Source organism: Pseudopipra pipra, chromosome 6, assembly GCF_036250125.1.
Source record: "Pseudopipra pipra isolate bDixPip1 chromosome 6, bDixPip1.hap1, whole genome shotgun sequence".
Lineage (NCBI taxonomy): Eukaryota > Metazoa > Chordata > Aves > Passeriformes > Pipridae > Pseudopipra > Pseudopipra pipra.
Window position 1 is genome coordinate 29,730,402 of NC_087554.1, and position 14,685 is coordinate 29,745,086.

At 42.5% G+C, this 14,685-nt stretch overlaps 2 protein-coding genes across 2 annotated transcripts in view; both read left to right on the forward strand.

Annotated features, from left to right (window-relative positions):
- Positions 1–854: 854 nt before the first annotated feature.
- Positions 855–9,421, forward strand: SYNJ2BP (synaptojanin 2 binding protein). The gene is made up of 4 exons (XM_064658276.1): positions 855–1,102; positions 4,857–4,993; positions 6,488–6,583; positions 7,973–9,421. The coding sequence occupies exons 1-4, from the start codon at positions 1,036–1,038 to the stop codon at positions 8,111–8,113; spliced, it is 441 nt and encodes a 146-aa protein (XP_064514346.1). The 5' UTR covers positions 855–1,035; the 3' UTR covers positions 8,114–9,421.
- The window catches only part of LOC135415860 (deubiquitinase DESI2-like), a 79,490-nt gene continuing 73,312 nt past the window's right edge, over positions 8,508–14,685 (forward strand). Inside the window, exon 1 of the mRNA XM_064658274.1 lies at positions 8,508–8,554. Coding sequence (XP_064514344.1) covers positions 8,546–8,554 — 9 coding nt within the window. The 5' untranslated portion in view covers positions 8,508–8,545. The remainder of the gene's footprint in view (positions 8,555–14,685) is intronic.

Consider the following 14,685-nt stretch of genomic DNA (forward strand, 5'->3'; position numbering starts at 1 on the left):
GAAGACCAGAGCAGCTGGTCCTCATTTTCATCAGAGAAGTTCTTGCAACATGTAGATGTGACTGATCTTGTAGTGCCAAGCAATCAGGCGATTTAATTGGATCAGGCCTGTTCGTTGTTCCCTGTTGTCATTGTCTGTATTGACATACTTGTAGCATGTGCTGAAATAGATAAGGATACAGTTTAATAAGGAAATAAGTAATGATAAATTTTGCCTTGCTGTTTATTTCCAAAGAATCTGTTGTTTCAAGAAATCCCCGTCATACAGAGTGCCAGGTTCAAGTGGCTTCTCTGTTAGACAAGTTGAACTACTTTGCACTTTATTGCTAGGTAATTATCTGTAGAGTTTTGAGGAAATTTCTCAAATCCTCAAACCAAATGCCTTGTTCAGGGCATAGGTAGGTATTTATTGTCCCAGCAGTGGCAGTCAGTGTGTACCATTTGCGCTTCTGAATCTAGAGCATCACTTTATTGCATCACAGGTTATCAAGGCAATGGCATAGACACTCTCTCTGCGATTTGCCTGCATTTGGCTTTTGCTCCTGCCCATCACTGTCTGATCTGCTTTTCAGTTTGCTGTGAGGCCAGTTAAAAGGGCTGGGAACAGGTCAGATATCTCTCTCTTTCTCTGCTACGTTCCCCCTAGACGACAATCACCTACTTCTTAACTTTCCTGAGAAAGCCAGCTCCAGCCTGGGGAGCAAAGCACGGCCAGGCACAGATGCCGCGTAGGATCCGGGGAAGGTGCGGGGGGCCAGGAGGACGCTGTGCTGGGTTCCCGCGGGCCCGCTCCTCTCCAGCCTCCGCAGTGAGCGCCGGTCGCGGGCGGCCCGAGGGCCCAGCGGGAGCAGCCCCGTCCCGCGGGCGGCTGTAGCTCCCGGGCCGCCGGGGCGGGGGCCGTGCCGCTCGCAGGACTCGCTGGCACCGCTTCCCGCGGCGCGGACTACAACTCCCAGCGCTCCGCGGCGCGGCCCGGCGGCGGCGGCTGAGGGGACGGGAGCGGCTGCCCCGGGTGTCGAGTTCATCAGGCCGCAGCATGAACGGCAGCGTGGCGGGCGGCGGCTACGCCGAGGAGATCATCAGCCTCACCCGCCGGCCTTCAGGTAAAGACGGGGGCGACCGCCCCGCGCTGGCCCCGGGCGCCTCCCGGGCCGGGGCAGCCGCGCCGAGGCCTGCGGAACTCCCGGGGAGGCCGGAGCGGGAGCGCGCGGTGGTGGCGGGGGCCGGCAGTGCTGCCGTGGTGGGCACCGGCGCGGCGGCGGAGGGCCCGGCGACGAGGTGCCGGCGAGGACGGGAGGGAGAGCGGGCAGCCCTGCGGTGAGGGAGAGCTGGCTGGGTCAGGCTCGGTCCTCTGCGGGAGCCCCGGCCGGTGTCCCCGTGAACAACTCGCCTCTGGTTTTCCTAGGAAGCTGCCATCTCCGGTGGAGCTCCTGTCGCTTCCAAGTGAGGTGGCAGGCGTTGAGCGCCCAGCCGCGTTGGATACCCTGAGTTAGGTGCCATTTCAAAATCGTGTGTCCCAGTGACCGTGCCCTGTAGTGTCAGCTTGGCGGTCATTGTACGGGGTAGCACGAGGGGCTTCGGGGTGGTGAGAGAGAGGAGCACAGGCTGGAGGGGAGAGGGAACGGGGCAGTCCTTGGGGCATTGTTTTGGCTTTGCTTTTCAGGATTTATGATGCCATTCAAATCACACTTTCAGAAGTGCGGCAAGTTAGCACCAAACGTACAACTCCTGAGCAAAATCCTGGCTCTAAAGAACCTCTGGAGCAAAATCCTGACTCCAGGGAGGTTTCAGAGCTACAGCTGTACTTTTGTGCGTGAGGCCTTGTCTTTAATTAAAACGAGCATAAAAGAAAACGTGGCAGCCCTTCTGTCTGTCTGCACAACTGTTAGGGGCTGCTGCTGGCCGGCCTCGGCTCCATGGGCCCCCCCAGGGACTGCAGCACCCACAGCGTTGGCCTATGTGCCGTTTTCCGATTTCTGGGGTGAACGTATTTCTTGGTAGGTCCTGGCCCCTGTGCTGGCAGTCAGAACCCAGAGGGTGGGCCTGGGGTGCAGTCCTCTGCCTCCCCTGCTCGCCAGAATGGCCACTGGTCTGAAAGCCGCGTAGCCCTGCCTGTAGAGCCATGAGCTCAAGCTAATGAAGCTGTGCTTGTCAGTGAAAACTGTTTGCTAAACAAAGCTGGTTCTGATGGGAAAGCTGTTTTCATGCGTTTGGGAACCTAAAATTTTGAGAGAGGTGGAAGGGAATGTTGAAGTGCAGAGTTGAGAATGGTCTTGGATGTGGCCACTGTGATTTAAGTCTGGTCATTAAGACGGGCTGTGCATTTTTAGTTAGGCTTCTAACTATGTTACTTGATTTGAAGGTTCTACAGCCCCTTTTGGCCTTAATGTACTTACCATATGAATTCATTTCTGTGGAAGGAACAAAACACTATTATCTGTGAAGCACAATGTAATACCACAGTCTCCCAAATCATAGTTTTGACTGCAACTTGTTAAAATAGGTCTGATGCTAAGCATCTCTGGCAAAAGTTTATTGAGGTGTTGAATGTATTTCCAGTGGCAAAATGGTGTGTATATGTCTCTTTTTCAACTTTCCTTGTATTCAGTTATTTTTTTGTTCTAATCCTGGCAATTATAATTTTTTTCATGTCTTTTTGAGGTACTTTTTTAGTTTCAGAGAGGGTAAATGAGGCATAGGGAGGTCTGCAGCCTCAGGGAGGGTGAGAAGTTTAGCCCAGAGCCTGCTTTTAAAGCTTTACCATTCTGCTTCTGGTTCCTTTTAGACAAGAGACTTAGTGCCATGTGCTCCCTTCCTCCCCTTGCTCCTTTTCTTCTGGCTGTGCTGTGTCTCTTTCTATTGCTACATGAACTGTAAGGGAGAGAATAGTAGAGAGCTCAAAAAATTATAGGGAAGATATTTTTATCCAGAGTGGAAGTTTAAGTGCTGGAAAGGAAAGACACAGTGAAAAAGTTCAGTGAATATTGAACTTCGTCTAGCGTGAGTTGCTGCTTCTTTGGCACAAAGATTTGCCTCTGCTGATGAAGGCTGTGACTTTTAATTATTTCTCCAATTGTGGATGAAAAGTTGCAAAATATATACTTTTTTCATATATATATATTTGAGGGCTTTTATATATGTGAAAGAGAATCAATGTGTTCTGAAACTCTAGCTCCTTCTTTCTAGCTTTTTAATAAGTGCTGATTAAACCTTATACTTTCTGTAGTATTGATTTCCCCTGTTTCCAGGGTATTGGCTTTGTGGCAAATAATTTTTAGGTTTATGGATTTTTAATTTTTTTCTTTTTTATTTCCATTGAAGAGTGTGTTATTGTTCACAACTGCCTCTGCTTGGAACAGATATTAGTCTAGTTGAAAAGTCAGTGTTTATTCAATTTACTCTTGCTTTCATTTTCTTCCTCGCTTGTCTGAAGCTGCCAGGAAGGGAATTTTTAAAAAAAAAAAAAAAAAAAGCGTGGCAAGATTGCAGTTAATATTTCTTTACTTCCGAGCTGTAGATGCACACTTGAAATAGCATGACTCATTTTGTAAATCCTTTGATCTCCTATGACTGATTTAAAATGCTGCTTCCCAGCAGGCACAAGGTGGTTTTACTTTCATTTGCAACTCCTCTTCTCAAGGTTTGTAGCCACAACTTAGAGTGAAGATAAGAAAGAAAGTGAAAACAAATAAATCAGCCTGGCTGAACATGGGCAGAACTTACCTTCAGCTCTTCTTGACTATAACTTTTGGATGACTGGTCTATGTCAGAAAAAAAAAGTTGGGTTTTTTTTCATTTGCTTTGATTGTGTATTTGATTTTTTTTTTCTTTTTCCTTAACTTTTCTTTCCCTTATTTCTTTGCAAGCCTCTTCTTAGGGAATTTTTCCTGTCCCTTGTTATGTATTATTATTTATAGACAGTCTTAGCTGCATGTGCAATGGGGAATGTGCTCTCGTAACCTGTGGTTTTCCAGATTCCCAGATTCTGAATTCAGTTTGTTCTTCTGGGTTTTGATGAAGCAAGAAATTTTAACTTTAATCCAGAAGCTGGATCCAGCTAGATATCTGTAACTGAGGCTTACTTTAAAGAACGATATAAAATGGCAAAAATGTGAAGTGGACATCAGTTCTGTTTGATGTATGCATATTCTTTTTTGTTTTGCTTTAAATCTGCAAACTTTGTCTTTATTTCCTGTCACGTTTTGAATTCATGTAACAGAACAAAATGATTGCATACAATGTGAAGTAGCTTCATATAGGCTAGTCTTATTCTTGGAGGCAAAGCACACCAGTTCCAGCTCCTGGGATGTGGAAGAGGAGCCTTCTGAGCCCTAGTACAGTTCTGCTTGCCTGTTTCCTCATCATCTGTAGACAGGGTCTGATGTTTCTTGCTGTTCCTTACTCTGTTTCCCAGCTCACAAAATGCTTGTCAAGCATGATTTCTTGTTGCTCAAAGGTAATGATTTACTATGGCCTCATGCGAAATGCAAAATGATTTCATTTTCCTTCATGCTGTGCTGAAGAAGTGTATTCCTGCTGAGGGCTGAACCAGCATCTCAGAAATGATGGCATGTCCTTCAGTATTCCCCAACACCCTGAATACAGCTCACCATGTTTTGTGAAATGAAGCATCTGGTTCCTCAGGCATTTAGTGTCTCTCCTCTGCTTTCAAGACCAGTTTTGTGAGACTAATTTCTAGACAGTGATAGTTTAAAAGGATGATGTAGATTTATGTGAGTTTTAGTGTGGTGAAGAAGGTAGGGCATCGTGGGAAGGTGCATTCCCAATAAGCAAGACAGCAAGAATATCTGAAGCTTTGAGCTTTTTCTCATCGGTTTTCTCTTTGGCTTACCTTAGGGCTGGGCTTCAACATTGTTGGTGGGACAGATCAGCAGTACATTTCCAATGACAGCAGCATCTATGTCAGCCGGATCAAAAAGGATGGGGCAGCTTACCTTGATGGCCGATTACAAGAAGGAGATAAAATTTTAGCGGTAAGCCCTGTCCTCTGTCGCCCCGTGTGTTCTTGAAGTGCTGTTATCAGTGATGCGATATGAGAGGCAGGTTTGCCATCACTGCACAGAGAGGAATGATTTGGTGAATGCAATTAGGTGATGCTGAGCAGTCTTCATGGAGGAGCTATCTTGGGGTTCTGGGGAGAGCTTTGACTGCTGCCTCTACAGATGTGCTCATCTCTTTTGCCTTCTTGATTTGTCTCAGAAGCACTCCATGGTGCTGCATTTGTGTTTCCTCTGTGACTTGCCTTCCTAAGGTTATAGAATCCATCAGAACTTCTCTTGTTCACAATGGATGATCATTTACACACGTGTAAATAAAGGTTTTCCATTTTTTGACCGGTAATCCATGATTACTGATCCTTTTGCTCAGGGGGATTTTTTAACTATAAAACTTCTAGGCCATAAAATTCTTGTTTTCATTTCAGCTCCTCAGGAATAATACAGGCTGCTTCTCCTTTTAGAAAAATGTTTTAAGATGACTGATGTTCAGTCCCACTGGTTCTTCAGTCAGCTGGCAATCATACAAGACAATATGCTTTACAAAGTGATGGGTGAAGAAGTAGCATCTTCTAGTGTGATACACAATCTTTTAATACTCCTTAATTTTATTTTACACTTGATTATTATGTTCCACATGCAATATTTTTAGCCTCTATAGACTGCCTTGCACTAGTTGGAACCTATTATTGATCCATGAAATGATCCTAAGTTAAATAGAGAATACTATCCTATCTTTTCTCGACAGTTTAATATTTATGTACTTGTATTTGGGGTATCTGAAGAGAAGGGAGGCACTGGATGTGATCTTAGGGGATACAGTTATGGGTAATGGGGATGAAAATAAAAAATTAGGATAATATAACCACTTAGTGAATGAAATCAAGTAGGCTATAAAGCTTTCTGCCATGATATATTATTTTAAATTAAGAAAAATCCTACCACTTTCAAGGGGATGCCAATAAGTATATAAGTATTTTTGTTTTGTTTTGTTACATCAATGTGCTTTTATATTTATGTTTACAACACTTTCTCAAACAGCGGGGTTTCAAAGATGCACCAGTAGAGGGAACAATGTGGGAAAGAGACTCATAATAATAATTTTGCTGTAGCTGCTCTTTTGTTTTCATTAGCTGTTAGAATCACACCTTTGATTTGTTTCCAGTAAAGCAACAGCATCAGAAGCTGCTATTGACGCAACTGTGGTCTTATATTCTGATTTTGCTTCTAGGTAGTTTTTTTCAGTACCCTCAGTGTTTTGGCTTGGTGTTTCTCATGTTCTGCCTCAACTTATAAAAATACATCTATAATATGAGTGGATGAATATTGATATTGCTGATTATAGTACCATGCCCCAAATACAGAATTTTGTGAAAGATGAAGATTTTTATCTCCTTTCTATGTTAGCCTGTGTCATTAAAAATTTGCTTTTTTTGTCTTCAGCATCTGGTTCTCCTTTTCCTTTTTTGCTAGGTCAATGGCAAAGACTTGAAGGATTTGCGGCACAAGGATGCTGTGGAACTGTTCAGGAATGCAGGCTGTGATGTGTCTCTGAAAATTCAGCGCAGGGTATGTGTTACCTGTTTCTTAGGGTTATTTCTGGCTCAGTTTAGACTGATTTTTATGATTGGTAGCTGTCTATTTGATAAGGAAGAAGAGTACTATGTCCAGGTGCTCCGTGTGACATGTGCATATAAAGATCTTGTTTGACCTATGGCCTTCTCTAGTTGCCACAGCTGTAATTGTCTGCGTATTGCTTTGTCTTTGTTTTGCTGGAGTATGGTGTGTTTGCTCACAGATCTCCTTTCTCAGAGGTAAAGGTTTGTCTGTGAAGAGAGAATCTCAAGTTCTCCAGTTTTGTTTCAATGACCAAAATTTTACTGGACACAGAATTCCTCTGTTGTTTTCAGAGGTCATCACTCATGTTAGTGTTGAGATGTGTGTGTGACCCACCACTACAAGAAAGACACTGAGGCACTGGAGTGTGTCTAGAAAAGGAACTGGGGTTGTTTAGCCTGGAGAAAAGGAGACTCAGGGGAGACCTTATCGCTCTCTACAACTACCTGAAAGGAGGTTGTAGGGAGGTGGGTGTCAGCCTCTTCTTCTGAGTAAGAAGCAGTAGGACAAGAGGAGATGTTCTCAAGTTACACCAGGGGAAGTTTGGGTTGGCTGTTAGGAAGAATTTCTTCACTTGAAAGGATTGTCCAACGTTGGAACAGGCTGTTGAGGGAAGTGGTTGAATCACCATCCCTGGAGGCATTTAAAAAATGTGTAGATGTGGGGCTTAATTTAATGGTGGACTTGGCAGTGCTGGGTTAATGGCCAGACTTGATGATCTTAAAAGGTCTTTTCCAACCTAAAGGATTTTACGATAATACGAAATGGGGACTGCTGTAGTTTGAATGTACGGGCACTATTTGAGATATAAACAGAGAGGAATCATCAATCCTTTGTTAGCATTGAATTCTTAATTTCTGGCTAGCATTGAAATTGACCAAAGAAATGCTGATCAACCTGAAGCATGTTGGTGGGGAGAGGTGGGTTGAGATCCCTTTTCTACTCCCTTAGCAAAGGAGTAAGTCTTCTGAACCAGTGTAGAGGGTAGGTAAGAAAAACAGAGATAACTAGTGATGTCCTTTTCCTGGTAATGAGGAGGAAGTGGTGTGATGGGAAGTGTATCAGTGGATGACTGCGTATGTGTGTGTTATTGTTTCTGCTGTATCCTGCTTCAGTTCGTTAGAGTCCTAGTTTACAAAGTGGCAGAGAAACACGAACATGCCTGGTACTGACTGGATACTCTGCAGTTAAGCTCAGTCCATCCAAAGCTGTTTTAACCTTCCCCACAGATAGTGGGGAAACTGTCTTGAACATCCTTACGGAACCACCTGGTCCAGACACCAAACTGGAGGCTCTCCTGTGATGGATTCTGACACAAATAACTTCTTTTTTTCCTTGTAGTTGCAGCCACAAAATGGCCCTGTGGGTCATCAAAGCGATGGAGAATCAGGTGGGCTTCCTCTAGCAGCCATTCTTGTGCCAGGCCTGGCGCTTGCTGCAACAGCAGTCTGGATCTTGCTGAGGTATCGACAGCGGATGTGAAGAGTTCACATTTGGGATATCACTGCATATTTTACACAACTATGATGTAATTTAAAGATAGAGAATCAACGATCGTGTCACAGACTGATGTCAAAAAGGATCATTGCCTATCATCAAAGCTGCTGCTGATGTTCTTATATATTGATTTTGTTGCAGGGTTGATGGAAACAGAGAGGAAAAGGGGAAGGGAGAAGACTGTATTTATGTAAAAAGTGGGATAGCTGTTTTTTGGACAAATCTGAGGAGGTTTTACCGTCCTCCTCTATTTTGCACCACGAACTTTCAAACACACTCATCTATTCCACATTTTAAGATGTAACTGTTGGTTAAAGGGTGTGGGAGTTGGGGTGATTTTAAATCAAAAATATTTACTAGAGGCTTTACCTTGTTTCCACAGAATTTTTCTGTCTGAAGCATGAATAAAGAGAAGCAATGCAGAGGGTATATTATTTTTTCCATTGAATTTTTGTTGGTTGTTGCTAAATAAATGCCTTAAGAAAAATGTGTAAAATCTAATATGTGGTTTTGCAGGTAAAATCATTGGTGTAGCTGGTGATTTAACAGTATTATGCAGTATTGATGAGGTATTTTGCCAGTTGTAGAAAGATAGAAGATAGCCTGCCACTAGAAAAAGGTTTTGTTTGTCAAAATGTCTGCTCATTCTTGAGTCAGGGTTATAAGAGAAAGCTTTCCACAAAATAGTAGCATACTGGAGAGAGAGAGACAGGCAGACAACTGAATCACAAGGATAAGTGGAGGCAAGAGATTTAAGCATGTTGAAGCTGCAGAAGAGCCTTTAGATGAGTAATGAAGTCCCTTCATTCATCAACTGGATTGAAGTCTGCATCTCTCAGGTTAAAGGTCTGGTTTGGGGGTTGTTTTTTTCATGGGGAATACTTCAGATAAAGTAACTTGCTCTCTGCAGTTAGAACATCTCATGATGATTGAAAGGGAGAAACTGAGAGCAGGCTGGGATCATCCTGGCTATTGCTTGTTTGTGTTGTATGATGTTCAGGAGATAGACTGACAGCTTTAAATCAGGGTAAACCTTAGCAAGTAAGACCAGAGGGAGAGACCATTGCTCTGGAAAGCACATTGCTGAATTTACCTGCAGGGTCTCATTCTCCTCACTGTGATTTGAATAGTTTTAAATGCCCCAGCTGATATGAGCTCTATGGGGTAAGACCTGTTTCTCTTGTCAATATGTTTTGGTTTTTTTGTAAAAGAAAAGCAGAATGCATGGTCTGGTCTGTATGATGCAAAAAAAAACAGTCACATATGCAATATATGTATTCAAACAAAGAAAAACTGGTGTCTTGGTGCTTTACTTATCTCTGTTCTTTATTATTCTAGCAGGACATTGCTGATGTATTTGAAATGGTGGTGTTTGCTCAGGGCTTGTCCTGCTGTCTGCCGGAGATAGAAGCAGTATGCTATTATACGTGGCATTCCTGAATCATCATGGAGTCTCAGAGCACTTAAACCTCATGAAATACTGCTTTGGCCTATAAACTGCTCTAGTGTAGTGGGAAGAGGAAATGGGAGGAATTTTGCTCCATGTTCTTAGGGGACTTTAGGAACAGACTTGAGGTTTGTTGAATGTATATTGGTGTTGGATGGCCTGAGTTGATGCATGCAGTGACTTGCCTTGGCCTACGAACCAGTTATGCCTGATAGCAGCAGGGCTGCTGTTCAGACAGATCGTTGCAGGTACAACATGAACCAGCTTGTTTGTCCATGACCTTCTCTGAATATTTGGCTGTGGTGTCCACGTGGAGCACATGTGTGTATTATGAAGGATGATTAACAGTCGATGGTGTTTTATTGCATCCTTCAGAATAAAGATGCAGACAGTAAGGAAACGGCCCATCTGGAACAAACATCTTGTTAGCCCTTGCCTGAGCTAAGTTTTTGCGATGAGAAGGAGTATATGGAACAGGCTAGGAGGATGAGGATTTGCAGAAGGAAGTTAGTTTCACTCATTTCCCATTGACCTAAGAAAAAGCAGAGCCTTTGGGGTTTTTTGCTTGTTTGATTTTTTAACCTTTCAGCTTTGAGACTTTGATACTGTTTGGACATGATTGCCATCTGTGTTGCAGCAGGGAGAGGGTTATATCCAGTGCCCAGATGATGGTGTGCCTTACTGACCAAGAAAAGGCTCTTTCTGGTGCATAGTGTTCCTTTGGATTTCTTTTCACAGTTATGGAATGATTTTAGTACCACAGGATACAGTCAGTAGCTTTTCCAGAAATCTGAGTAGTAGTTTTTACTCAGAATTTAAACCATCCAGTCTAACAGCCAGGAACACCTTTCTATGTCTGCCTCCTTCAAACTAGTGTCTAGGGAGTACCAAACAATCCCTTTTCCAATCCCTAGCCCTTTCTTGTCTCATTTATTGACAAAATCCAAGTGGAAAATAGCTCTGAACTCTCCTGTGAACTGTCTTGTATTACTTTCTCTCAGCAGCTTAACTGTCTCATCTAAACTTTCTGGTTTTTCCAGTCTTTTCCACTGTGTGGTTTCTGTAGCCTTGAGTTTAATCTGTGCACAAAATGCTATATCTACATTTTCTATCATTGTGGAAGAAGTGAATTAAAAAAAAAATCTAGTGAGAACAGCTTGTAAGTACAAGTGATCTGAGAGAATTTTAGCTTTTGTTACAATTTAAATCTCTGGGATTTAGAAAAAAGGTAAGTTGAAATCTTTGAGAGAAACATAAAAACAACCTCACTGTTCATTTGTTTGATTTTTTTAAGAGCTCATTTGCCATTAATACTGAGGGCAGCTGAAACTCTTAAATCCCTATGTTTCTCTCCCATTCTCATCTGGGTCCCTCAAATGTATTGTGAATTTACTGGTCTGCTAAAGAATAGATTTTCATATTCATAGTTTAAAGACATCTATCTAGTTTGACTTCCTGTATATTCTAGGCTTTTGTGTCTCAGAGTCTTCAGAATTGTATGTGCTAATAATAAATATTTTACTAGGACATAACAGTGAGAAAAAGCAGCCAGACTTGATCTGAAGATTGGTAGGTGTACTACTTCTGGCACTTTGTAATTAACACAAACTAGAAGGGAGTGTGTGGGAGTGAGAGGTGTGTTGCTTTCAGTTTGCCTTTACGTTCCAACAACTGGTTTGTTAGGTGGTTCTGTGCTCGATTAAAGAGGCCTCTTGTAACTGATAGTCCCTCCCTTTGAGGGGATTCGTGTGTTGTAGTTGCCTGACCTTGCTCATTATATTTAAGAAAAGAAGTCAACTGAGCCCTTTGAGATTCTCAGTGTAGGGTACTTTCTCTCTTTGAGTAGTTTCTGTGGCTCTGTACTGTTTCTGGTTTCCATATTGCTTTGTAAATCCAGACACCCCAACCACGTGGGATTCTCACTTTTGCCCATGCTAATACCCTATAGTAGGAGTTTTGTAATATAATTTTTATCTGCAAACCTTTAAAATTTTTTTGTTAAGGTACAGATAAGTGCAAAAAAAAATTAAGCACCAATTCCTAAGAGCTTGCTTTTCTTAAATAACTTTTACAAGTATCTTAGGAGTTGCATAGAGCTTTCCCTTTCTTCATTTGCAGTCTCAAGTGCCCTAAGGAATCTGTAAACCATAGAAAAAACAACATTGCCACATGAGGGGTAAATTCTCTTAATTCCAGTCTGTAGGTCCAAAGAGCAATTCTGCCTGGTTGTAGTGTGACACCAGAAATGATTGTTAAGTATTCCAACTTCTAAATCCTTGTTCATACTCTATGTGACCTGCATAGTGTGGGGGAAGATGTCTGACTTAGCATTTTGTTAAATCGTTGCACCTCCTGTTTGCCCTGGCTGCGTGCACTGACCAGCCCAGATTACTCTCTCTGCCTTGTCTGCTATATTATTTATGAGCCCACTACCTTTAGCAGTACTGGTTTTGGATTCTGCTCGATCATCAGCTAAAATACCGAATGGAGTTTGGTATGGGGGGCAACTTCCCTCCATGGTTATGATTTTTCGGTAGCTGTTGGTATCTCCTGATTGTTGGCTTCTTTATCTGTTTAATGGATGCATTTTGATAATGTATGGCATTGATTTTTTAACAATGCATGTATCGGCATGTCGAGTAGTACTAAGTAGATTATATCTGAGTGGTCAGTAAACTTCATCTGTTCTCTTGCTGGCAGAAGCTGATACCAGGGTAAGAATCAGGTCAGGTGAGCTTTATGAGCCAGTCTTTTTCCTATCCTCTTTCCTAATTTATTGATGTAGGTTTTACCTATGGAAGTAATTTTCCCGTACTCAGGATGAAGGAAAGAGCAGATAATTTGCTAATGGGACAATGTTCCACACGCTGGGGGCCCAAGGGAAGGCTTATGTGGTGAAATATGAAGGAGGGCCTTAACTATACCCTTGTCAGTGCTGTAGTGCTTGGTACGTGTCATCTCTGGAGCTCTGCTCTCTCTCTGTATGTGCAGCTGAGGAGAACTCCAGGCCTTTCAATGCTTCCTTCAAGACAGAGCCACATATGATGAGAACATATACAAGTTTAAATGAAGAGCAATGCTGTACAGGCTCAGAATGTCTTTCCTTGTCAAATTTGAAAGCTTTTGCACTTGCTGCTGTATCTGTAACTTGTCACAGGCAAACTTCACTGTAGAGTGACTGTATCTGTCTTACCTGGCTGCCAAAACCAACTTTCCTAGGTTGAAGCTCTTAGTAAAGAAGAGTAACTGTGCTGAGTATGCAGGGTAATTATTCAAAGCAGTATGTGAATGATTAGAGATAATTCACCAAGCTTTCCTGCTTGTTTCTGTGTCCCAAGTCTTCCAGCCATGTTTTGTTTTGGTAAAGTTCTCCTCCCTATCATCACCACCTCTTCATCTCTTCACGACCTCTCAACATCCTTAAAGATGTTTTTTAAATTTAGAATATTTGAGATATTAGAAATCTTGTTTTAAAAGATGTTAGCATGGGGATTCCCAGGAGGAAATATTTGCTGTCCCACTTAAGTACATAGACTGTGTGGGAGTCCAGATGCAATACATGAAATAGGGGGTCCAGTTACCCCAAATGATCTTTTGCATTCATCACTCCTCAGCATGTTTTAGTAAACTTCTAAATCACTGAAACAATAAAACAGAGTAGAAAAGGGGATAAAAGAATTAGAATATTTAAGGCTTCTTTCACTTCCTTCTTTTTAAATATAGCAAGTTAGTACGAAGTTTGGGAATATGGTTCAGAAATTTAATTTTTAAAGGGGGGTAGTAATCCATGGATGTTTTTCTTCTTTCATTGGGTAAATAATACTCTTCAGAAGGGGTTCTAGTGAATGTAGAGAAGACTGTGCAGTTCTGCTTATGCTCCTTCACAGACTGCTGTCAGCTGATGCACAAAAAGGCATGCTGGTCATGCACTCTGACAGCAAAGATAATACCTTTGTCTGTAAAGTGCTCCTATACAAGGGAAATATGCACATATTCTTGGCTTTGCCATATCGGGGTTGAATAGGAAGGGATTGCATACATCAGGTGAAAAGTAAGGCCAGAAAAAGCACAGAAGCAGGGTGGGTATCAGTGGAGCACAGTGCAGGAACAAAACTCTTGGCCCCTTCATCCAAGTCCCTGTGGCTGTGTGGGCCTTCTAGTTCCTAGCTGAGTTGTCACCTGCCACATGGCTGAAGTGCAGCAGGACTGCCACAAAAAGCCAGTTTTTCTGCCAGGCCAGCACTTGAAGATTACAGTTCTGCAGGGTAATGTCAGTCTTGGGTCCTTTTTCTTAAATTGCTTTATTTTTTTTTTTCCCTAGCAGTGGTCCCAGCTTGTCCAGTTAACTATAAACCACTGATGAAGTGCCATGTAGGTCAAGGATATGGTCAAGGAATCTGACCAAACTCTTAATTTTCTTCTAATGGTAATTAGAAGGGAGTGTTTGAATCTGTACTGAAATTACCCAGCTCAGTGGTTTATGGGCTCCACTGCATTTTGCTCAGAAGTTGAAACAGGACTTGTTCTTATGTCAACATTTAGACATGCTGGGATGAGGAGGAAGAAGAATTCTTCATTCTGTATTCAAGTTGTCCCTGCTTGGCAAGCTTTAATTAATCTTTCCTTGAACTGCTGGTATGTCCCATTTTTGTAACCGAATTTGTTTGTATTGCATAAATACTTATAAAAATCCTAAACAGAGGATATATGAGCACTGATCAGATGAATGGGAACACATGGTTCTGAAGCTGTGATATGAAGCTGGGGAAAAAAAAACCCGCTTAGTCAAAAACTGCTTCAGGGAAAGCACTTTACTACTGCCATCTCTAAGTGCTGTTTTAAATGCTGACTTCAGAACATGTGCTGTTGTTCAAGGTGAACAGCACAGTATGGAGATGTGGGCTGAGTGTGAAAGGCCTTGATTACAAAAGATTGGCTGAAGAGGTAGTAAGGTTTGGATAACCCCAAGGACTCAACAGTTATTGCTAAAGGACAAGGTTTGTACCTTGGTCAATGTCTTGGAAGTATCTGTGCTGATTCTCTGCAAAGCAGGCTCTACTTGCCCAAAATGCAGGCGTATTTTTGCATAAAGCCAACACACCCTTGATTT

Excerpts from the sequence above, each read along its gene's own strand:
- SYNJ2BP (XM_064658276.1), top strand. The coding sequence starts at position 1,036 with ATGAACGGCAGCGTGGCGGGCGGCGGCTACGCCGAGGAGATCATCAGC. Across the intron at positions 4,994-6,487 it reads AAGGAGATAAAATTTTAGCG|GTCAATGGCAAAGACTTGAA; the intron begins GTAAGCCCTGTC and ends CTTTTTTGCTAG. Across the intron at positions 6,584-7,972 it reads CTCTGAAAATTCAGCGCAGG|TTGCAGCCACAAAATGGCCC; the intron begins GTATGTGTTACC and ends TTTTCCTTGTAG.